The sequence below is a fragment of the Aquarana catesbeiana genome, linkage group LG01 (assembly GCF_042186555.1).
Source record: "Aquarana catesbeiana isolate 2022-GZ linkage group LG01, ASM4218655v1, whole genome shotgun sequence".
Classification (NCBI taxonomy): domain Eukaryota; kingdom Metazoa; phylum Chordata; class Amphibia; order Anura; family Ranidae; genus Aquarana; species Aquarana catesbeiana.
Window position 1 is genome coordinate 524,002,845 of NC_133324.1, and position 26,679 is coordinate 524,029,523.

Here is a 26,679-nt window from a genome sequence, read left to right on the forward strand (position 1 = left end):
TTGTCTGATATGCCAAGAGACTGTGGCTGTTTATAAGGAATTTAATGTCAAGAGACACTACCAGTCGCGACATAGCACATACGACAAGCTAACAGGGCATGACCGCAGTGAAAAGTTGAAGCAACTTGAAGCTGTTTTAATGTCGCAACAGCGATTTTTCACAAGAGCCCGTGAGTCAAATGAAAATGCCACAAAGGCAAGCTATGAGGTGGCAACGTTAATTGCTAAAAATTGCAAATCTTTTTCTGAGGGTGACTTTATCAAAGAATGTGTTATGAAAATGGTTGAGAATTTTTGCCTGGCTCGTAACACTGTAGCACGGAGATTTGAGATTTCATCAGATATTAAGAGACAGTTGACATCCAAAGGAGTGAATTTTGACTTCTTTTCAATAGCCTGTGATGAAAGCACGGACCTATCTGACACGGCTCAGTTGCTGATTTTTATGAGAGGGGTGAACGATGAAATGATTGTGACTGAAGAGCTACTTGACCTCCAGAGCCTTACGGACCAAACAAGAGGAAAAGATTTATTTGTTTCTGTTAGTTCCGCCATAGATGACATGAAACTGCCTTGAAACAAACTTACTGGGATTATTACTGATGGGGCACCTGCCATGGCTGGTGAACGAAGTGGATTAGCAACCCTAATCTGTAACAAGGTGATCGAAGAAGGAGGCAAAGCTATTAAACTCTATTGTATCATTCATCAACAAGTTCTCTGTGCTAAACATCTCAAATATGACCATGTTATGAAACCGGTGGTAAAGACTATTAATTTTATTCCCTCTAAAGCCCTGTGCCACCGCCAGTTTAAACAGTTTCTACTGGACATCCAGGCTGAATACGAAGATGTTTTATATCACAACGATGTAAGATGGCTCAGTCGGGGGTCTGCACTGCAGCGTTTCTACCCTCTCAAAAAGGAAATCGGAGAATTCTTGGAAACAAAGGGACAACCAATGCGAGAACTATCTGATCCGATTTGGCTGGCTGATTTGGGGTTTCTAGTTGACATAACAAAGCATCTGAATGTACTGAACACCAGTCTTCAGGGGAAAGATGCAGCGGTGAACCAGCTTTATTCATACCTCAAAGCCTTTGGAACAAAGCTGCAACTTTTCATAAGGCAGTTATCACAAACACAGCCCAATCTCATACATTTTTCAGCGTTGCAGGAAATAATGAACAATTTTCCACAGGACAATATCAGTGCACAAATGAGCAGATATGCAGCAGACATCACATCTCTGGCTGGGGAATTTAAACGGTGCTTTCAGGATTTTGCAGCTATTGAAAAGGAGATCAGCCTTTTCTCCTCTCCATTCTCTGTTGACCCCGATGATGCTCCAGATCAGCTGCAGCTCGAGTTCATTGAGCTGCATTGTGACAGCGAGTTACGCAGTCATCACCAACAGCTCTCTCTTGTGAACTTTTACCGCCAACTGGATAAGAGCCGGTTTCAAGAGATTCGAACATTGGCTAAGAAAATGCTGAGCTTGTTTGGCTCAACATATATGTGTGAGAAGACATTCTCTGCTATGAACTTTAACAAGAACCGCGTGAGGACAAGACTAAGTGACTCTCACCTGCGGGACATTTTGCGCATCAAAACCACTGCCTTTGACCCAGACCTAGCTTATGTGCTGCAGTCCAGATCTCAGTTTCACCCTTCACATTAGTGCAGACAAGTTTTCTTTTTCAATTGAGATGAATATATTGTAAAATCTCAGTTAATGTCAGTTGGTCTAAATCAGTTATGGATATATTTGGACACAAGATGTATACTTGGTGTTATTATTATTATTATTATACAGTATTTATATATATATATATATATGTTATGTTCCTGTTTATATTTTTTGAACTTAAAAGTTGACAGACAGCCTTTATTATAATAAGTAATGTACTTTACAATTTTCCTGACATATATTTCAGCTTCCTGGATTTTTTTCTTCATCCGGACTTCAGATATGAAAGGCAGAGTGATTTAACACCTGTTTAGATTTGTCATCCATGTGACAAAATTAAAAGTATGCCGTTTGCAATAAACTTTGCATAAAAATTTAATTTGAATTTAATTTTAATGGTTCAAAAAAAGTCAGGCAAAATGGTCGGCCCTCATGCAGGTTCACTTCATGAAATCTGGCCCTCTTTGAAAAAAGTTTGGACACCCCTGGTCTAAAGCCTCGTACACATGATCGGACTGTTGGCCAACAGAGCGTCAGACTTTTGTACAAAGGGTGTGTGCCAGGAGCTTGTCTTGCATACTAATGGCACACAATTGTCGGCCAACAAACACAAACATAGTGACATACTACGTGCAATTTCAGCTCTTGAGCACCACCCTTTGGGCACCTTCTGCTAATGTCGTATTTGGTGAGCATTGATTCCGAGCATGCGTGTTTGTACTTTGGACTTGTGTGACGGACTTGTGTACACACAATACGAAAATCTGACAACAGACCGTTGTCCGCTGAAAATTTACTAGCCTGCCATCCAACATTTGTTGGTAGAAAGTTGGACAACAATTGTCTGAAGGAGCGTACTAATGGTCGGATTTTAGGCAAACAGTCTGTCATCACACAATTCCCTGACAAAAATCCGATCGTGTGTACGAGACTTAAGTCCAAAAGGGTTAGAACCTCTGCCTGTGTTTTTTTTTTTTATTGATATCCCAGTGATTGAGTACAAATGCATGGGGTGCATCTTATCAGGGGGACAAGAAGGTGAAGGAAAATCCAAAATTATGAGTTGTCACTATAACAGGAATAGAGGGGAAATCTATTGGGAAAACCACATTTCCCTGCAAAGTGCAACTCCCCTTGCAAAGTGAACAGCCTCTTCACCTCTAGTAAATCAATTCCAGTCTGAATATATTTCCGTAACTTCCGAGGGATTATTATTCCCTTAGACAGAAGTCTAAGCAAGTCGCAATTAAATCGGCAAAAAGTAGTACAGGAACCTTTTTCAAAGTCGCTGCAATTTAAACGGCTCCATTGCCGACAATAATTTGTGCGACTTGTCATGCGATTTGGAGCTGTCAAATCACATGACAAATCGGACCAGTGTGAACCGGGTTTTAGGCTCCATGCACACTAGCTTATTTTTAAGCTTCTAGAAGCTAGTTTGAGCATTTTTTTTGCCTCTAGAAGCAAACAGTGTTATTCTATGTGTCCTTGCACACTAAACTAGAAGCGTTTTGCCAGCTTCAGCTTTTAGGAGCAGAAAAAAATGTGATTTTCCAGCTGAAAAAAAAAGCAGACTGCGCCTAAACACTGTTAGCCAGTGGCCTGCCAACGTCCTTAACAACCAGTGTATTGCTGGTTGTTAAGGAGCAGGCCGGCAAGCCAGCCACCGCATCCAAAACAGATGAGCCAACAGCTGTCAGCAGGGTTCCCCGATGCCGGCTGAATGTAAACACAACTGCCGGCAATAAAAATTGAGAAAAATAAAACTGTGTGCCCCCCCCTTATGGGTCTGGTACAGATGTTAAGGGAAACCCCATGCCAAAAATAAAACAAACAAAAAAAAAGGTGTGGGGTCCCCCCCAAATGCATACCAGACCTTTAGTTCTGGTATGGATTTTGAGGGGAAACCCCATAATAATTTTTTTTTTTTTAAATGGCGTGGGGTTCCCTCCAAAATCCATACCAGACCATTATCCGAGCATGCAGCCTGTAAGGCTAGGTAAGGATGGGGGGGGGGGGGGACTAGTCCTGGGCCTGGCATGGATTGGAGGGGTCCCCCACACAATTTTTTATTGCTGGCAATTGTTGTGTTTACATTCAGCTGTCAGAAGGGAACCCCGTGACAGCTGATGAGTGATCCGTTGTTAAGGACTCAGCTATACACTCACCCAATCCTTGACAAAAACGTTTTTTGCTCCTGAACTCTCTTGAAAACATGGAGCCTTAAATAGGTTTGATTCAATGATCCTTCTAAGATCATAATTGATCCTTCAAAAACATCATACTTCAGACAATGGTTTGTACAATGCAACTTATGGCTAAATAAAGGAATTACAACAACAACAAAAAATCATATTTCAAGATTGCAACAAGGAAGGTTTTGGGTGTTAGCGTGCAGTGATTTTTGTTTCTCATCAATCCATGAACTGTTGTCTCAGAAACATTGGTGTTTTGCAAATCTGAGATGTGAAGCAATGTAGAAGGTTGCTGTTTGTTAAATAAAACTTTTTTTTATTATTATTAGGACTAGAGGGTTCTTTACTGTAAGAGCAGCAAGGATGTGGAATTCCCTTCCACAGGTCAGCGGGGGGGGGGCATCAATAGTTTCAAGAAACTATTAGATAACCACCTGAACGACCACAACATGCAGGGATATACAGTGTAATACTGACATATAATCACACACATAGGTTGGACTTGATGGACTTGTGTCTTTTTTCGACCTCACCTACTATGTAACTATGACTTGGAAAAATATTAGACAACATTAAAATCCTTTAGAGTTTACATAATTTTTCTTCCAACTGTAATGCTGGGGTATAAAAAATGTAAAAAGAAAAGAATTGCACTAGGTGCAAAAAAATGTGAAATGAAAATATATTAGTGAAAATGACAAAAAAAAATTTGAAAAATATCCTGCAGCTGAACACAATAACCCCGATATACGGGCACAAAGAATAAAAATAAAAGTATAAGTGCAGCGCTGTGTTTCCTGATTGATCTACTAAGCCTGTTTTGACCCCCCTGAATAAGGGAGGTCTCAGGCTTTCTGGTAAGCCTCCACCTTTTTACTCTCAGGTGACGGGCAGCACTGGTGGAAAAAAGTTTAAATCCAGAATCTCTTATTGGATATATACCATCCGGATATCTTTACTTACAAACTATTTTTTTTACACAATTTTTCATGGTTTTATTTGCCCTAATGGACGTTTAATTATCACTTGCACTTGATTAGCATAATTGCACTTATTGTTATCATTGTATTTGATTAGCACAATCGCACTTATTGCTATTATACATTATTTCATTATTTGTGGTATCTATCTAGCGCTGCACTTATACTTTTATCTTTAATGCTGGGGTAATTGGGAGTTCAAGGCTTTTAAAGATTGATTAATGGTGGGATGCAATATAACCCGGGGAAGCCCATTGGTGAAGAACACTGTTGATTATAGGGAAGATGTAAATACTATTATTAATTATTATTATACATGGTTTACTGTATATAGAGCCAACAGTTGGCACAGCGCTTTTACAATGAAAGGGAGACAGTACAGTTGAAATACAATTATTATACATTTCAATACAAGAGATTTAGTAGGGCCCTGCCCAAGACCACTTACAACCTAAAAGGGAGGGTTGAGTGGTATAAAGTATATTTGTGTTTGGATGAGTTGATAAATGGACGTTTAGGAGCAGTTGGCCATCTTTTTCAACTGCTCCTGAACTCTCCTCTGTGTTATCTTATAAGTACATGTACACAGGTTCATTTATAGTTGTTTCTATGCAGTTGCATTTAGAGGCTTTTTTTGGAACCCAAAAAAATGCGTTCAGAAGCTGTGTATAGAAGCATTTCAAACGCCAAACGCGGCTACCCGCGTTTAGGCGTGTTTTCATCTAGTAGCGTTTTTAAAGGGAAACTTTTGATTTATTACTTTTGAGCCTGGAAAATGCTAAAAACACACCAAAAACTCAATTATCAATGTATGCAAGCTTGATACACCATGTGATATTCCCCTCATAAGCCAATCATGCTGTACAATACACAACTTGCATTACTTGATGCTGAAGTTGAATAGGAATTTCACTCACCCGTCAACCATTGAGAATTTAACCTGACGACCCCCACATTGAGCTTTAGACCCTAATGTCTGGCTGTTCGCATTTCTTTATGACCCAACATGTTATAAAGTTTTCCAGCTAGCTAATGAGATTTATAAAATTGTCTCTTGCTTCCCCCAGCCTGTAACCCTATATCAATCTCTCACGTGTTATGCGAACTAGACGGGGTCTAACCTTTTCCAAGAGAACGTCAAAGGAGGTGGCAATTGACATGCATGTAAAATTAAAAAATTTCTTTGGGTAATTACGAATATTAGAAAAGTATCCTGTGAACATGCGTAGAGCCATCAATGGATGTGTCCAGTAGCGACGAAATCTGGTCCTCACGCAATTTTCTACATCTTTGGAGCCTCAGCAAAAGCAACATCAGGAGCACTTCCTCACACATGCTCATCATGGGATCCATATTAACAAACCAACCAAAAAATAACAGCTAGCTACAAGCACACTGCTTTCTCAGCTGCTACTCACACTGTTCTCTCACAGAATGGCTTTAATAAATACTTGTTTTTAGTGCTTTCTAATCATTTGGGAGGGTCTCCTGAGGTTATCTTTAGTAAACGCTCCTGAACGCAAACGCGGCTAAATGGGGCTTGTAAACGCTGCAAAACACACGTTTTTAAACGTGGATTACTAGCTGTGATGTTCCAGCATTCAGGAGAGGTTGAGAAACGTCCCGTGTACATGAAGCCTTATTGGGCAGAAGAAGGGTGGGCTTCCCTGAATAGAGGAGTTTGGTGCTTTTAAAGTATAATTAATACACAATTTTTTTCAATAACGGGGAGTAATTTTTTCACCGTGTCTGTGTATAGCTGTGTGCGTGCAGCTCACTGTACTGGGGTGAATAGGCAGGTAAGCAACTTTAATGCAGAAGAGACAAAGCATGCCTCTCCTGCATTAAAAGTCCTGCCTCTTTGCCCTTTTTTCGTTTTTTAAAGTTCTACTTTAAGGAGAACATCAGTGATTACAGCAACCTGCATGGCTGCAATATGAGGATTTAAATAACCAAGTAATTAAGCTTTCCAGTTGCATTGCATTTTAATTTATATATTCTGTGCAGTTCTTACCTTGAACTCTAGCTCCATGCCTGTAACATGTTCTCCAACCTCAATCTGAGCTAACTTCTGAATATATGTATACAGATTTCTTGCTGGAACTTCTGTGTTCCCACATGCCACGGCTTCAAACAAGGCATCATGGATAAAGCTGTATTGATCTTCTGTCTGTACCATGTAATTTCTCTGTGAGCGCATTAGTGTCACGTGCCCATAAATATCTACTGTTTTTTCATGTTTTATTCTTTCTAGCATTGCATCAATTACTATAAAACACCCAGTTCGCCCAACTCCAGCACTAGAAAAAAAAAGATCCAACAGTTAATATTAAAGATGAGCAAGGTCAGGTTCACAATGGAAGATCATTTTATACTCTTTTGCATGAATCTTGTTATGGGTTATTCATTAAGACATGCACAGCTTAGATAGACATTACATTTTTTAGTTTGGAATATTTGTAAAAACCTTTTAAACCTTCAATACGCTGCTCACATATTTAACAATACAAAGATTGTTGTGGGTGGATTAAACGAGGTATGCTCTAACATCTTACAATTTGTGTTTTAACTTTCCTACTCCCCCAAAGCAAAATTGAGCTAGAGCTTTTGTTTTGACTTTCCCTGAACCAAAACTGTTGCAAAGCATCATTCACAGTCCTAAACTGCCATGGCGTGGCCAGTAGACCTGTGGCTAGGATCCTAGGTATTCTAATAAGCGGTGGCTGCTCAGCTGTACAACTGAAAGACAAGCTGAAAAGAGATGAAAGAATGTAAGAATGTATACACATATGTAATTGTTGTAACCTGCAATTCGAGACAGATGTCCACCCTTGGATGCCAATACATTTTTGTCTAAGTGCAGACATTTGTTCCTAACTACAAATAATCGCTGAATGAGTAGATACATGCTTACAACCACAGACAGCCCCAGTTCCTTTCAGCCCGTTATTCAGCTATACAGCCTAAGCAGCCATTGTTGTTTGGAACACCTTGGATTGTTGCTGCTGGTATCTCTAGGTATACTTGCTCCATCATGACAGTGTATGACATGTGAATGAAGCCTAAGAGGCTGAGCTTGCTAAACTTGTTTTTTTTTTCCAACCCATCAGATGGTGGAATTTTTGCATCAATTAGTCTATTCTTGCCAGCGGTTGTAAACTGGCAGTAGTTACATGCAGATAGATATTTTAACCAATCCAGCATGTAGCCTGTCTATGCCAGGGTCAGTGTTTCTGCTGAGTTTTGGCTGCACACAAACTGGTCGCAGCTAATCTCCCAGTTTGTTTCCAGCCATAGTACAGAGTGTTATTGTGTTCACAGGTGCCATTTAGCTGCCTCTGAATGCAGCAAACTAGCCACAGATACTGTATTTGCCCATCTGAATGTAGCTTAAAAAATATCTGTAAAAATGTAATGGAAATGCTCTGGTCTAAACAGTATATTTGGTCAAGATAGTTAGCTTAAGGCCCCTATACCTGCAGTGAACAATGATTGGTCCTGCATCAGGAGGATTACATGTTTTTACTCTTCTGAGGAATGCAAGGAATGGAGTTGGATACTCAGGAACTCCATGGTCTGGCCAGGCTGTAAATTGGAATTGTCGGACCTCTCTCTTTTCGGTTGATCCATTCTGCAGAAACAAAATAGTCTTGTAACTACTTGTTAAAATTTTTAAAAAGTGATCTCTTTACTTGCAGTCAAATTTGTATAAAATGTGCAGTGCTAAAAAAGTCAAAAAAAAAAGTTCATAAACTGATTTTTAAAGTGCAAGCGATCTTCAAATCCCCCCAAAATAGCCAAATGTCTCACTCACCAGAAATCCTTAAGTGCAGCAATAACGTGTCACTCACAAAACAGCACGAGACATGTGAACACCAGTGAGAGCCGTCACCACACCAATTGCCACCCACATGTTTTGGGCACTCACCGTCATATATGCTGCCCAAACTTTAAGCAGCAATAAGGCTATTGTGAATTAACCATGCAGGTGTCACTGAGATCCTTTCAATCACAATACAGGTATCACAAGGATCCTTCCGACAGCAATACAGTTGTTACAGGGATCCGTCCAACAGTAATGCAGGCCATGCTAGTATCCTTCCAATATTCTCTGGGGAGCACAGCACAGAGGCTCTCATCCATCACATGTCATAAATCATAGACAAAAGGTGCCATATAGTGTAGTATTTAGAGTTGCCACCTCATTCCTTTAAACCCGAACACATATGAATTACACAGGTTCTGAAGGCTAATTTAATTCAGATCAGGCAACAAGTGAGTTTAATTACCACCTTAATCAGCCTCAGAACCTGTTTAATTAATATGCATTCGGGGTTTAAAGGGATGAGGTGGCAACCCTAGTAGTATTTATTAAAAAAACTATCAAGGTCCAATGCAGTAAGAGCCTCAAAAAAAAAAAAAAAAAAAAAAAGTAACCTTTTTTTGTCAAAAATGAAAAAAAGTGAATAAAAACATATGCCACAAACGCCAACACTCACATATATCGCCACCTCCGACACATCCAGCATGGCAGTCCAGCACGTCTAGCTGCCCTAAGCCTGTTTCACACTAGTGTGTGTCTTTAGGGGCCTCTAGTGGATGTACCAGTGGTCATGATTATGTAGCCTGGCACTTACAAAATGGTGTTGACACAACTTCCTGTCCAGCACCATTTTGTCAGTGATACTTCCTGTCCGGCACCATTTTACTGTGGACCAAGCAAGCTAAAACCATACTGCTGCTGCCCAGACCAAAATAGGAAAAAAAAAAGGAATAAAATATACGGAGAAAAGGGCCAGGACCCATCCGATATTTGCATACATATCCTTAAGGACTCAAAGCGGACTCCATCTTATTGTGGTCCGCCCAAATAAACGAATACATTAATCATTAACTTACTAACTGCAATAAATGTATCAATAATATCAGACTCCATTATTTAAAATATCCATCATACTCCAAAGTCACGATCAGGGGCTGGCTACAAAATCTCCAGAAACATTAAAAGTGATATTACTCATCTTACATATTTATTTTTAAATACACTCTACCCCTATATACTCTTATATATTGAAAGTATGTAAAAGTAAAGTTTTACACCCTGGAAGCAAGATAGGAAATTATATAATTATTTTTAAAAATATCAGAAAAAACTACCTAGATGCACAACATGATAATACATTCAAGATTCAATTGATATCCCAATCAATGTTATGTCCATGTGAAAAAAAGGTTTTCAGTTCATACAACCAGTACATTTAAGCTTTAGAAATTTCTCTGAATATGAATAGAATATTATAATATATTCAATATATATGTAAGATGAGTAATATCACTTTTAATGTTTCTGGGGATTTTGTAGCCTGCCCCGGATCCTGACTTTGGCATATGATGGATATTTTAAAGGGTTTGTTAACCCGCATGTCTTACTTTATATAATCTGCTCGGTCTTCTAATGATATGTCCCCCTGTGTATGTGTGTTGTAAAAAAAAAAAAAAGAAAAAAAGAAAAGCCGTATATACCTTATCTGTGAGCGCTGATCAGTGGTCATGTGACGCGCCACATCCCTCCTCTCCTCATCTGACAGATGCAGCCGGAGAGGCCCAGATCCCCTCGCTGATGTCAGTCTGGAAGGGAGGAAGAGAGGGCTGGAGAGGGCCAGAGAGAGCCGGCGCATCACCTGACTGCTGATCAGCGCTCACAGATAAGGTATATACGGCTTTTGTTTTATACAACACACACACAGGGGGACATATCATTAGGAGTCAGAGTAGATTATATAAAGTAAGACATGTTATTAAAGCAGCAGCAGGGGTGGACCCTGATACAGGAGCCGACGGGCAGGGAGGGAAGGGGGGAGGAAAACACAAGAGGAAAGACAGCAGGGCAGGAGACATGCAAACTGACCAAGGTGTCAGGGCTCAGCAGCCATGATTATCATGGTCAGTTTACATAGAGGAGGGGAGAAACTGGTAGGATCAGCCAGGTTTTTTAGGTGTTACATGGGTCCAAATGACACAGCACAAGCACTGTGTCATATAACATGCTTTAACCAGTTGCCGACCGCCGCACGAACATATACGTCCTCAGAGCGGCACGGGCAGGCAAAAGGACTTACAGGTACGTCCTTGCCTGCCCGCGGGTGGGGGGTCCGATCGGGACCCCCCCCGGTGCCTGCGGCGGTCGGCAAATCTCCCCCGGCGATCGGTGGTGAGGGGGAGGCCATCCATTCGTGGCCCCCCCCTCGCGATCGCTCCCAGCCAATGGGATCATTTCCCTGCCTCTGTATTGTACACAGAGGCAGAGGAAATGATGTCATCTCTCCTCGGCTTGGTATTTTCCGTTCCGGCGCCGAGGAGAGAAGACTGTACTGTGAGTTACACAAACACACACACACAATAGAACATGCCAGGCACACATTACACCCCCGATCCCCCCCCGATCCCCCCCCAATCACCCCCCCCCGTCACAAACTGACACCAAGCAGGTTTTTTTTTTTTTTCTGATTACTGCATTGGTGTCAGTTTGTGACAGTTACAGTGTTAGGTCAGTGAGTGTTAGCCCCCTTTAGGTCTAGGGTACCCCCCTAACACCCCCTAATAAAGTTTTAACCCCTTGATCACCCCCTGTCGCCAGTGTCGCTAAGCGATCATTTTTCTGATCGCTGTATTAGTGTTGCTGGTGACGCTAGTTAGGGAGGTAAATATTTAGGTTCGCCGTCAGCGTTTTATAGCAACAGGGACCCCCATATACTACCTAATAAATGTTTTAACCCCTCGATTGCCCCCTAGTTAACCCTTTCACCACTGATCACCGTATAACTGTTACGGTTAGTTTATTTTTTATAGTGTCAGGGCACCCGCCGTTTATTACCGAATAAAGGTTTAGCGCCCTGATCGCCCGGCGGTGATATGCGTCGCCCCAAGCAGCGTCCGATTAGCGCCAGTACCGCTAACACCCACGCACGCAGCATACGCCTCCCTTAGTGGTATAGTATCTGAACGCATCAATATCTGATCCGATCAGATCTATACTAGTGTCCCCAGCAGTTTAGGGTTCCCAAAAACGCAGTGTTAGCGAGATCAGCCCAGATACCTGCTAGCACCTGCGTTTTGCCCCTCCGCCTGGCCCAGCCCAGCCCAGCCCACCCAAGTGCAGTATCGATCGATCACTGTCACTTACAAAACACTAAACGCATAACTGCAGCGTTCGCAGAGTCAGGCCTGATCCCTGCGATCGCTAACAGTTTTTTTGGTAGCGTTTTGGTGAACTGACAAGCACCAGCCCCATGCAGCGTCAGGTTAGTGCCAGTAGCGCTAACACCCACGCACGCACCGTACACCTCCCTTAGTGGTATAGTATCTGAACGAATCAATATCTGATCCGATCAGATCTATACTAGCGTCCCCAGCAGTTTAGGGTTCCCAAAAACGCAGTGTTAGCGGGATCAGCCCAGATACCTGCTAGCACCTGCGTTTTGCCCCTCCGCCCGGCCCAGCCCAGCCCACCCAAGTGCAGTATCGATCGATCACTGTCACCTACAAAACACTAAACGCATAACTGCAGCGTTCGCAGAGTCAGGCCTGATCCCTGCGATCGCTAACAGTTTTTTTTGTAGCGTTTTGGTGAACTGGCAAGCACCAGCGGCCTAGTACACCCCGGTCATAGTCAAACCAGCACTGCAGTAACACTTGGTGACGTCCCATAAGTGCAGTTCAAGCTGGTGAGGTGGCAAGCACAAGTAGTGTCCCGCTGTCACCAAAAAGACAAACACAGGCCCGTCGTGCCCATAATGCCCTTCCTGCTGCATTCGCCAATCCTAATTGGGAACCCACCGCTTCTGCAGCACCCGTACTTCCCCCATTCACATCCCCAACCAAATGCAGTCAGCTGCATGAGAGGCATTTTCTTTATGTCCTCCCGAGTACCCCTACCCAGCGAACCCCCCCAAAAAAGATGTCGTGTCTGCAGCAAGCGCGGATATAGGCGTGACACCCGCTATTATTGTCCCTCCTGTCCTGACAATCCTGGTCTTTGCATTGGTGAATGTTTTGAACGCTACCATACACTAGTTGAGTATTAGCGTAGGGTACAGCATTGCACAGACTAGGCACACTAACACAGGGTCTCCCAAGATGCCATCGCATTTTGAGAGACCCGAACCTGGAACTGGTTACAGTTATAAAAGTTACAGTTACAAAAAAAAATGTAAAAAAAAAAAAAAAAACACATACAAAAATATAAAATAAAAAAAAATAGTTGTCATTTTATTGTTCTCTCTCTCTCTATTCTCTCTCTATTGTTCTGCTCTTTTTTACTGTATTCTATTCTGCAATGTTTTATTGTTATTATGTTTTATCATGTTTGCTTTTCAGGTATGCAATTTTTTATACTTTACCGTTTACTGTGCTTTATTGTTAACCATTTTTTTGTCTTCAGGTACGCCATTCACGACTTTGAGTGGTTATACCAGAATGATGCCTGCAGGTTTAGGTATCATCTTGGGATCATTCTTTTCAGCCAGCTTTCATGTAAAAGCAATCCTAGCGGCTAATTAGCCTCTAGACTGCTTTTACAAGCAGTGGGAGGGAATGCCCCCCCCCCCCAACGTCTTCCGTGTTTTTCTCTGGCTCTCCTGTCCCAACAGGGAACCTGAAAATGCAGCCGGTGATTCAGCCAGCTGACCATAGAGCTGATCAGAGACCAGAGTGGCTCCAAACATCTCTATGGCCTAAGAAACCGGAAGCTACGAGCATTTTATGACTTAGATTTCGCCGGATGTAAACAGCGCCATTGGGAAATTGGGAAAGCATTTTATCACACCGATCTTGGTGTGGTCAGATGCTTTGAGGGCAGAGGAGAAATCTAGGGTCTAATAGACCCCAATTTTTTCAAAAAAGATTACCTGTCACTACCTATTGCTATGATAGGGGATATTTACATTCCCTGAGATAACAATAAAAATGATTTAAAAAAAAAAAAATGAAAGGAACAGTTTAAAAATAAGATAAAAAAAATAAAAATAATAAAGAAAAAAAAAAAAAAAAGCACCCCTGTCCCCCCTGCTCTCGCGCTAAGGCGAACGCAAGTGTCGGTCTGGCGTCAAATGTAAACAGCAATTGCACCATGCATGTGAGGTATCACCGTGAACGTCAGATCGAGGGCAGTAATTTTAGCAGTAGACCTCCTCTGTAAATCTAAAGTGGTAACCTGGAAAGGCTTTTAAAAATGTATTTAGTTTGTCGCCACTGCACGTTTGTGCGCAATTTTAAAGCATGTCATGTTTGGTATTCATGTACTCGGCCTAAGATCATCTTTTTTATTTCATCAAACATTTGGGCAATATAGTGTGTTTTAGTGCATTAAAATTTAAAAAAGTGTGTTTTTTCCCCAAAAAATGCGTTTTAAAAATCGCTGCGCAAATACTGTGTGAAAAAAAAAAATGAAACACCCACCATTTTAATCTGTAGGGCATTTGCTTTAAAAAAATATATAGTGTGTGGGGGTTCAAAGTAATTTTCTTGCAAAAAAAAATTATTTTTTTATGTAATCAAAAAGTGTCAGAAAGGGCTTTGTCTTCATGTGGTTAGAAGAGTGGGTGATGTGTGACATAAGCTTCTAAATGTTGTGCATAAAATGCCAGGACAGTTCAAAATCCCCCCAAATGACCCCATTTTGGAAAGTAGACACCCAAAGCTATTTGCTGAGAGGCATGTCGAGTCCATGGAATATTTTATATTGTGACACAAGTTGCGGGAAAGAGACAATTTTTAATTTTTTTTATTTTTTTTTGCGCAAAGTTGTCACTAAATGATATATTGCTCAAACATGCCATGGGAATATGTGAAATTACACCCCAAAATACATTCTGTTGCTTCTCCTGAGTACGGGGATACCACATGTGTGAGACTTTTTGGGAGCCTAGCCGCGTACGGGACCCCGAAAACCAAGCACCGCCTTCAGGCTTTCTAAGGCCGTAAACTTTTGATTTCACTCTTCACTGCCTATCACAGTTTCGGAGGCCATGGAATGCCCAGGTGGAAAAAAACCTCCCCAAATGACCCCATTTTGGAAAGTAGACACCCCAAGCTATTTGCTGAGAGGTATAGTGAGTATTTTGCAGACCTCACTTTTTGTCACAAAGTTTTGAAAATTGAAAAAAGAAAAAAAAAAAAATTTTTTTCTCGTCTTTCTTTATTTTCAAAAACAAATGAGAGCTGCAAAATACTCACCATGCCTCTCAGCAAATAGCTTGGGGTGTCTACTTTCCAAAATGGGGTCATTTGGGTGGGGGTTTGTGCCACCTGGGCATTCCATGGCCTCCGAAACTGTGATAGGCAGTGAAGAGTGAAATCAAAAATTTACACCCTTAGAAATCCTGAAGGCGGTGATTGGTTTTCGGGGCCCCGTACACGGCTAGGCTCCCAAAAAGTCCCACACATGTGGTATCCACGTACTCAGAAGTAGCTAAATGTATTTTGGGGTGCAATTCCACATATGCCCATGGCCTGTGTGAGCAATATATCATTTAGTGACAACTTTGTGCAAAAAAAAAAAAAATTTGTCACTTTCCCGCAACTTGTGTCAAAATATAAAACATTCCATGGACTCAACATGCCTCAAAGCAAATAGCTTGGGGTGTCTACTTTCCAAAATGGGGTCATTTGGGGGGGTTTTATGCCATCTGGGCATTTTATGGCCTTCAAAACTGTGATAGGTAGTGAGGAGTAAAATCAAAAATGTACGCCCTTAGAAATCCTGAAGGCAGTGATTGGTTTTCGGGGCCCCGTACGCGGCTAGGCTCCCAAAAAGTCCCACACATGTGGTATCCCCATACTCAGGAGAAGCAGCTAAATGTATTTTGGGGTGCAATTCCACATATGCCCATGGCCTGTGTGAGCAATATATCATTTAGTGACAACTTTTTGTAATTTTTTTTTTTTTTGTCATTATTCAATCACTTGGGACAAAAAAAATGAATATTCAATGGGCTCAACATGCCTCTCAGCAATTTCCTTGGGGTGTCTACTTTCCAAAATGGGGTCATTTGTGGGGGTTTTGTACTGCCCTGCCATTTTAGCACCTCAAGAAACGACATAGGCAGTCATAAATTAAAGGCTGTGTAAATTCCAGAAAATGTACCCTAGTTTTTAGGCGCTATAACTTTTGCGCAAACCAATAAATATACACTTATTGACATTTTTTTTACCAAAGACATGTGGCCGAATACATTTTGGCCTAAATGTATGACTAAAATTGAGTTTATTGGATTTTTTTTAGAACAAAAAGTATTTTCGGTCTTTTTCCGTGTATAGCGCAAAAAATAAAAACGGCAGAGGTGATCAAATACCATCAAAAGAAAGCTCTATTTGTGGGAAGAAAAGGACGCAAATTTCGTTTGGGTACAGCATTGCATGACCGCGCAATTAGCAGTTAAAGCGACGCAGTGCCAAATTGTAAAAAGTGCTCTGGTCAGGAAAGGGGTAAATCCTTCCGGGGCTGAAGTGGTTAAAGAAGCAGTATCCATTTTTTTTGGGGGGAGGGGTGTTAACATACGCTTTAAATAATACAGTCTGATATTATTTATACATTTATCGCACTTAGTAAGTACATGATTAATGTAATAGTTTATTTAGGTGGACCACAATAAGACGGAGTCCACTTTGAGTCCTTAAGGATATGTATGCAAATATCTGATGGGTCCTGACCCCTTTCTCTGTATATTATTTACCTCTTTTTTTCCTATTGTGGTCTGGCCAGAGGCTGTATAGTTTCAGCTCGCTTGGTCCACAATAAAATGGCACCGGACAGGATCACTGACAAAATGGCACTGGACAGAACGTCACGTGGACACCATTTTGTCAGTGGCAGACTATATAATAATGGCCACAGGTACATCCACTAGAGGCCCCTGAAGATGCACTCTAGTGTGAAATGCACGTAGGGCAGCTAGACACGCTGGATGTCTCGGGGTGGGGATATATGAGTGTTGGCGTTTTGTGTCATATATTTTTTATTTACTTTTTTTGTCATTTTTGGTTATGTCTTTATGAGGCTCTTACTGTCAGTATTCTAATAAATACTACACATTATGGCACCTTTTGTCTATGATTTATGACATGTGATGCATAAGAGCCTCTGTGCTGTGCTCCCTGGAGAATATTGAAAGGATATTAGCATGACCTGAATTATTGTTGGAGGGATCTTTGTGACACCTGCATTGCTGTCGGAAGGATTCCTGTGACACCTGTATTGTGATTGGAAGGATCTCAGTGACACCTGCATGGTTAATTCACAGTAGCCTTATTGCTGCTGAAAGTTTGGGCAGCATATGTGACGGTGAGTGCGCACTATGTGGGTGGCGGTTGGTGTGGTGATGGCGGTCGGCTGTTTGTGACACTGCTGTTGTACATATGGTAATTTCATACAGTAGTACACTATATAGTCTTGCTTTCTTCCTATGCCATATCCGGAGTCCTAACGACCATAAAGAGGTTCCAGTTATTCTGGAGGTTATGGATACATGCGTTATTGCTGCACTTAAGTAAGCAGCCAGGATTTCTGGTGAGTGAGACATTTGGCCATTTTGGGAGGATTTGAAGACCGTTGCACTTTAAGAATCAGTTTGTGAACTGTGCAATTTTTATACACATTCTTTCCATGAAGATATTATATATATATATATATATATATATATATATATATATATATATATATATATATATACACATACATACATACATACATACATACATATATATATATATATATATATATATATATATATATATATATATAGGAAAAACACGTAGAACGATGCTTGATGCAAAAAGTGTCCTTTTACTGAAAATTATTCCATTACATATTTCAAATATAAGCAAGCCACTGTACAGTCGCTCTTCGTCAGGCTTTTCTGGCTGTGTGTGAAAAGCCAAACCACACTATGTTCTCTTATCAACACCCAGTCCAGTACACACCTGTGTTCACTTAACTAATTATCCTACACAAACCACCTATACACGATCAGACATCTAACCTTGCTGCATAAATCTAGTTACAGTAAACCATCCTAGATTTCCTAATAGAAAAATATTTACAACAGATTCATCCTGTTATGTATCATGTATCATCAGCATAACATTAAGAACTGACTAAATTCTCTCATTTAATTAATTAGATCTTTCCAATTATTTTTCACAAATATATATATATATATATATATATATATATATATATATATATATATATATATATATATATATATATATATATATATATATATATATATATATATATATGTTAATATTCTTGATCATGTCTCAAATTTCTTCATAGACTCCAGCTGATATTCTGCTATCTAGTATTCCCAACGGGGACTCTTTGTGAACGATCTAGAGAAAATACAATACAAAAATATGATCGTAACTTCTTTACAATCTCGTACCAAAAAGATTCCTACATAAATAAATATAAATCATAATCCTTGTTCATACCATCAGGATGCAAGGACTGTAATTTATTAATCCACCAAACTTCACGTCTTTTTAATTTCAAAATCCTATCGCCCCCTCTTTTGTCATGAGGAATCTCCTCTAGCACCATAAATCGTAAATCGGTGTCTTTGTGTCCCATTTCTGAAAAATGACGCGATACAGGAAGACCTGATTGGGGATGTCTAATTGTGCTGCGATGTTGTGCGATACGGTCTTTAATTTTTTGGGTCGTTTCCCCCACATACAGGAGATTACAGGGGCATGTGAGAATATAGATCACATATGATGACTGACAGGTGTAAAAGCCATTAATTATTATCTTATTGTTAGTTCTGGGATGATAGAAATTGTTGCCCTTAGTCATTAGGTTACATTGAATGCAATTAAGACACGGGTAACAGCCCTTCCTTTTACTACCGAGAAAAGTCATTCTTTAATCCTCCTGCCTATCAGGTTTAAATTCAGATCGTACCAAAAGATCGCGCAAGGTTTTATTGCGCCGATACGCTTTCATGGGAGTTAATTAAAACTCCTCTATCTGAGGATATGATCGTTTCAATATCGTCCAATGTTTTCTCAATACATTAAAGATCCTATCACTATAACTACTAAACTGGAAGACAAATGGATTCCTAGGTTTATCAGATAAATATCTTTTCTTATTGGAGATCTTGATAGGGTTCAAAATTTTATCTAATTCCTGTCTAATTAGACCTTCTGGGTAGCCCCGCTCTTTGAATTTACAGCACATTTCATCTAATCTCTGATCTCTTATTGTGGTATCACTCACTATCCGCATCTCTCTGAGAAGTTGGCTTCTAATGATAGAACTAAAGACGTGGGGGGATGGTAACTATCATATCGTAGTAGCTGGTTCCTATCTGTGGGTTTCGTGTATATATATCAGTTTCAATCCGTCCTTGTTTTATATATGCCCATATATCTAAAAAGGGTACAGAATCCCCGCCAATGTGGATTTTAAACTGAATATTTGGTGAAATACTATTAATCATCTCATCAAAGGTTTTGAGTGATTCAATGTTGCCCCGCCATATGGCAAAAATGTCATCTATATAGCGCCACCAAGTGGCGCAATGTTCCTGAAAAAGATCATTGACAAAAATATGTTTTTGCTCAAAATCATGCATAAATGAACAAGCATATGGCGGGGCAACATTGGAACCCATAGCCACCCCCGTCAGTTGCACATAGTAACGATCCCTGAAAAGAAAATAGTTATTATACAAGATCAATTTGAATAACTTTTCAAAAAAGGCAATCTGAGCTTCTGAGTACTCGTGACAGTTCTTAATTAGGTTCAACGCTGCTTCAATACCAGCCACATGAGGAATTGATGTATATAAACTTGTTACATCCCAAGTGACAAGGATACATCCATCTTGAATTTGTGGTAGGTCCCCAATTTTTGTCAGAAAGTCACCAGAGTCCTTGATGTAGGATGGGGTAGTTTTCACCAAAGGTGATAGCACTCTATCCAATAATTTGGCCATGGGTACAAAAATCGAATCTCTCCCCGATACAATCGGGCGTCCCGGTGGGGAATGTTTGTCCTTATGGATCTTGGGGAGTATGTACAAGACCGGGATACGGGTATGTGTTGGTAACAGAAATTCATACAGATCATGTGAAATTAACCCTTCTTTAAATGCTGGTTTAACAATACTCTCCAAGATCTTTCTAATGCTCCATGTGGGATCGGACTGTAGTGGTTTGTACACTGTGTCATCATCCAATTGTCGCTTGATCTCATTCTCATACGCCTGGGGGTCCATAATGACTACCGAACCCCCTTTATCAGCAGGTTTACAAATAATATCATTCCGTTTAGTCAATTCCCGTAACGCAATTCTTTCATGAGGGGACAAGTTGTTAGGTACATGATCTCTAAAGTCCACTTGTTGTATTAGACGTTTCACATCTCGAGTGACCTGAGAGGAACCAGGTATACCGATGGCCACGTCCATACAATCGACGAGGTCGTAGCGATTATGGAAGTCACAGGAGAGAAATATCTGACAATTCTTCAGCCAATACAGACACCGATTCCTCATCCAATTTTTTACAAGCAGATCGGAGAGAATTGTCCACCACTCGGATGCAAACCAGGTCCCGTTACAACAGAGAAGGGAGTCACTACAGATATCGCAACACACGAGGCAACCGTGGCCGATCAAGGGAGACTTAGTACATAATATCTCCAGGCGGGTTCTGTCATCGGATGAGGTAGGACTTTTTAACCGTGGTTTATCTTATTGCCCTAAGAGTCATCTAGATCCATTTCAGTTAGATCAAGACCTGTATCGCCTATTCCGTAATATTAGATGGAAGGTTAATTTTCTTCACAGACCACTTGTCCCTAATGAGATACCTGAAGGGAGGCTGAGTAATAAAAGTTTGGGACTGGTGATGAAATCTAAATCTGTTCCCCCCACTACTTATGTACCTGTTGAGATGTTTGTACAGGAGGTCACTCGAGATGTGAAACGTCTAATACAACAAGTGGACTTTAGAGATCATGTACCTAACAACTTGTCCCCTCATGAAAGAATTGCGTTACGGGAATTGACTAAACGGAATGATATTATTTGTAAACCTGCTGATAAAGGGGGTTCGGTAGTCATTATGGACCCCCAGGCGTATGAGAATGAGATCAAGCGACAATTGGATGATGACACAGTGTACAAACCACTACAGTCCGATCCCACATGGAGCATTAGAAAGATCTTGGAGAGTATTGTTAAACCAGCATTTAAAGAAGGGTTAATTTCACATGATCTGTATGAATTTCTGTTACCAACACATACCCGTATCCCGGTCTTGTACATACTCCCCAAGATCCATAAGGACAAACATTCCCCACCGGGACGCCCGATTGTATCGGGGAGAGATTCGATTTTTGTACCCACGGCCAAATTATTGGATAGAGTGCTATCACCTTTGGTGAAAACTACCCCATCCTACATCAAGGACTCTGGTGACTTTCTGACAAAAATTGGGGACCTACCACAAATTCAAGATGGATGTATCCTTGTCACTTGGGATGTAACAAGTTTATATACATCAATTCCTCATGTGGCTGGTATTGAAGCAGCGTTGAACCTAATTAAGAACTGTCACGAGTACTCAGAAGCTCAGATTGCCTTTTTTGAAAAGTTATTCAAATTGATCTAGTATAATAACTATTTTCTTTTCAGGGATCGTTACTATGTGCAACTGACGGGGGTGGCTATGGGTTCCAATGTTGCCCCGCCACATATGCTTGTTCATTTATGCATGATTTTGAGCAAAAACATATTTTTGTCAATGATCTTTTTCAGGAACATTGCGCCACTTGGTGGCGCTATATAGATGACATTTTTGCCATATGGCGGGGCAACATTGAATCACTCAAAACCTTTGATGAGATGATTAATAGTATTTCACCAAATATTCAGTTTAAAATCCACATTGGCGGGGATTCTGTCCCCTTTTTAGATATACGGGCATATATAAAACAAGGACGAATTGAAACTGATATATATACACGAAACCCACAGATAGGAACCAGCTACTACGATATGATAGTTACCATCCCCCCCACGTCTTTAGTTCTATCATTAGAAGCCAACTTCTCAGAGTGATGCGGATAGTGAGTGATACCACAATAAGAGATCAGAGATTAGATGAAATGTGCTGTAAATTCAAAGAGCGGGGCTACCCAGAAGGTCTAATTAGACAGGAATTAGATAAAATTTTGAACCCTATCAAGATCTCCAATAAGAAAAGATATTTATCTGATAAACCTAGGATTCCATTTGTCTTCCAGTTTAGTAGTTATAGTGATAGGATCTTTAATGTATTGAGAAAACATTGGACGATATTGAAACGATCATATCCTCAGATAGAGGAGTTTCAATTAACTCCCATGAAAGCGTATCGGCGCAATAAAACCTTGCGCGATCTTTTGGTACGATCTGAATTTAAACCTGATAGGCAGGAGGAGAAAAGAATGACTTTTCTCGGTAGTAAAAGGAAGGGCTGTTACCCGTGTCTTAATTGCATTCAATGTAACCTAATGACTAAGGGCAACAATTTCTATCATCCCAGAACTAACAATAAGATAATAATTAATGGCTTTTACACCTGTCAGTCATCATATGTGATCTATATTCTCACATGCCCCTGTAATCTCCTGTATGTGGGGGAAACGACCCAAAAAATTAAAGACCGTATCGCACAACATCGCAGCACAATTAGACATCCCCAATCAGGTCTTCCTGTATCGCGTCATTTTTCAGAAATGGGACACAAAGACACCGATTTACGATTTATGGTGCTAGAGGAGATTCCTCATGACAAAAGAGGGGGCGATAGGATTTTGAAATTAAAAAGACGTGAAGTTTGGTGGATTAATAAATTACAGTCCTTGCATCCTGATGGTATGAACAAGGATTATGATTTATATTTATTTATGTAGGAATCTTTTTGGTACGAGATTGTAAAGAAGTTACGATCATATTTTTGTATTGTATTTTCTCTAGATCGATCACAAAGAGTCCCCGTTGGGAATACTAGATAGCAGAATATCAGCTGGAGTCTATGAAGAAATTTGAGACATGATCAAGAATATTAACATATATATATATATATATATATATATATATATATATATATATTTGTGAAAAATAATTGGAAATATCTAATTAATTAAATGAGAGAATTTAGTCAGTTCTTAATGTTATGCTGATGATACATGATACATAATAGGATGAATCTGTTGTAAATATTTTTCTATTAGGAAATCTAGGATGGTTTACTGGAACTAGATTTATGCAGCAAGGTTAGATGTCTGATCGTGTATAGGTGGTTTGTGTAGGATAATTAGTTAAGTGAACACAGGTGTGTACTGGACTGGGTGTTGATAAGAGAACATAGTGTGGTTTGGCTTTTCACACACAGCCAGAAAAGCCTGACGAAGAGCGACTTGCGCTCGGAACTGTACAGTGGCTTGCTTATATTTGAAATATGTAATGGAATAATTTTCAGTAAAAGGACACTTTTTGCATCAAGCATCGTTCTACGTGTTTTTCCTATCTTTTATGGTGGAATTTTGGGAGTCCACACTGACGGTGTCTTGATTGAACAAGGATATCAAGAGAAGAAGGTAACCCACCTGATGTTTATTTATATATATATATATACACACACACATACATACATATATATATATATATATATATATATATATATATATATATATATATATATATATATATATATATACATACATACATATACACAGTCAGGTCCACAAATATTGGGACACGGACACAATTTTTATCTTTTTGGCTATAACTGCAGACTTTCCTCTTTAATTTGAGGGTATATACATCCAAATCAGGTGAACGGTGTAGGAATTACAACAATTTGTATATGTACCTCCCACTTTTTAAGGGACCAAAAGTAATAGTGGAAAAATATGAAAAAACTGTGCTAAGACAAATAGCTAATGGAGCTGTATCCAAAATACAGCCCCTCAAAAGCTGCAATTCTCATGTAAACATAGGTACAGGAAAACAAATCGGAAAAAAACTAGAATCGCGCTACCAAAAGATTATTGTCAGTAATCAAAATTGATCTTGTAAATTCATCTAATGATAATGAAAATCATAAACTCATTAAATATTGCCCAAACATCTAAATGTGCATATACATAATGATAATGAACCATTAATAAATTTGTGCTTATTAAGTTGAAATATGGTACATCAAATACAAAGTGTGAATTAAACGTTCATGTTGAGTCCAAAAATGATTGTGAAAAAAAACATCTGGTGAATGGATAAATGAAAATGAATTAAAACCAAAAGTGAACGTTTAAGGAAAAAAGAAAACACCCGTGCAAACATAAATAAATAAAAAGTCCATAAGATGCAGGCAGACTATCTTCAAAAAACGTTGGATAGGAGTTTATAGTTGAATCCACCACCAAATCAACAGAAATGGACTCTTACCATGACAGAGGATCAAGGAATGCGTGAATCCACAGAGCTGGTGGATGTTAGAGACCTTGCGCTCCTCCACCTTCCATTTAAGGATGCCCCACAGAGGCTCAATAGTGTTTAGGTCTGTTTTTTAGGATCGTTATCATGTTGGAATACTGTCCTGCGGCCAAGTCTCTGAAGGGAGGGGATAATGCTCTGCTTTTGTATGTCACAGTATATGTTGGCATTCATGGTTCCCTCAATGAACGGTAGCACCCCAGTGCCGGCAGCACTCATGCAGCCCCAGACCATGACACTCCCATCACCATGCTTGACTGTAGGCAAGGCACACACATCTTTGTACTCCTCACCTGGTTGCTGCTAGACATGCTTGACACCATCTGAACCAAATAAGTTTATCTTGGTCTCATCAGACCACAGGATATGGTTCCAGTAATCCTTGTTCTTAGTCTGCTTGTCTTCAGCAAACAGTTTGCGGGCTTTGTGCATCATCTTTAGAAGAGGCTTCCTTCTGGGACGACAGCCATGCTGACCAATTTGATGCAGTGTGTGGTGTATGGTCTGAGCACTGTCAGACTGACCCCCCCCCCCACCCCTTCAACCTCTGCAGCAATGCTGGCAGCTCTCATACGTCTATTTCCCAAAGACAACCTCTGGATATGACGCTGAGCACGTTCACTCAACTTCTTTGGTCAGCCATGGCGAGGCCTGTTCTGAGTGGAACCTGTCCTGTTAAACCGCTGTATGGTCTTGGCCACTGTGCTGCAGCTCAGTTTCAGGGTCTTGCCAATCTTCTTATAGCCTAGGCCATCTTTATGTAGAGAAACAATTCTTTTTTTCAGATCCTCAGAGAGTTCTTTGCCATGAGGTGCCATGTTGAACTTCCAGTGACCAGCATGAGAGAGTGAGAGCGATAACACCAAATTTAACACACCTGTTCCCCATTCACACCTGAGACCTTGTAATATGAGTCACATGACACCGGGAAGGGAAAATGACTAATTGGGTGCAATTTGGACATTTTCACTTAGGGGTGTACTCACTTTTGTTGCCATCGTTTTAGACATTGAAGGCGGTGTGTTGAGTTGTTTTGAGGGGACAGCAAATTTACATTGTTATACAAACTGTACACTCACTACTTTACATTGGAGCAAAGTGTAATTTCTTCAGTGTTGTCACATGAAAAGACATAATAAAATATAAAATAAAAGATTTACAACAAAAATGTGAGGGGTGTACTCACTTTTGTGACATACTGTATGTATATGTATATATATATATATATATATATATATATATATATATATATATATATATATATATATATATATATATATTATACACAGTATATAACTTTATTGCCAGCAGCTGTAGGATAGGTGTTTAGCGCTGAATTGTTTTGTTGTACATTTACTAGCATTTAAACTTACCTTATGAAGGGAGAAAGTTCGTACACAAAATGTTGCCAATTCAATGGTGTCTAATAGTGTTACTTGAATAATTCCATATGTGTCTGCACCTCGACTTGGCCAATACTGGTCACATTTAATCTAAAAAAAACAAAACTTTTTTTAAGTGTATTGTAACATATTAAACAACACCTTCTAGTTCAATCTTCATCCTCCTATATCAGTGATGGCAAACCTTGGCACCCCAGATGTTTTGGAACTACATTTCCCACAATGCTCATGCACTCTGCAGTGTAGTTGAGCATCATGGAAAATGTAGTTCCAAGACATCTGGGGTGCCAAGGTTCGCCATCACTATCCTATATATTTCACCTTACCTACCAAAAACTACCTATGCAGGTAAGGGGCTTCTCTAGATAAAAACAAACTCTGCAGCTTTGACCAAAGTTGAATAATGCCCTTGCCCTCCTGAAGTCTGACTGAAAATCTCCTCAAGATCACTTCATCCTGTCCTTAATGCTAGGATGTTGCTAAGAGACTCCTAGCTCATACCGTTCACCTCCACTATCCCAGGAGCGAGCTCTCTCTATGAACCACCACTCTCTCTGCCCTGACACAGTAGAAAGTGAAGTTTTAATTTTCTTTTTACTTTCCTTTTCTTTTTAATGTTACAGATGAGAGCAAAGAGTCTCTAAAGTAAGTGTTCCTCACTGCTAAGAACTTGGGGAAATGTAGCAGAAAGTGGAACCCGAAGACCCCCTGGTCACACGGCTGGCACTGTCTATTTTCCTTGGGCTTGCAGGTCTGTCTGTGTTGCCCTGACTTAATTGCTAGAGTGTAGGTGCTGAGTTGTACAGGCTCAGTGTCTGCCTTTGGGATCTTGTAGCATTCCCAGATATGGGGTTT

At 40.1% G+C, this 26,679-nt stretch overlaps 1 protein-coding gene across 17 annotated transcripts in view; it reads right to left on the reverse strand.

The window, feature by feature from the left end:
• Positions 1 to 26,679, reverse strand: part of PTPRS (protein tyrosine phosphatase receptor type S) — a 744,226-nt gene that overhangs the window by 69,889 nt on the left and 647,658 nt on the right. For all 17 annotated transcript variants that reach the window (XM_073594561.1, XM_073594552.1, XM_073594489.1 and 14 more), the window contains 3 exons: positions 25,795 to 25,914; positions 8,342 to 8,496; positions 6,880 to 7,165 (listed from right to left, as the gene is read on the reverse strand). In XM_073594561.1, coding sequence (XP_073450662.1) covers positions 6,880 to 7,165; positions 8,342 to 8,496; positions 25,795 to 25,914 — 561 coding nt within the window. The remainder of the gene's footprint in view (positions 1 to 6,879; positions 7,166 to 8,341; positions 8,497 to 25,794; positions 25,915 to 26,679) is intronic.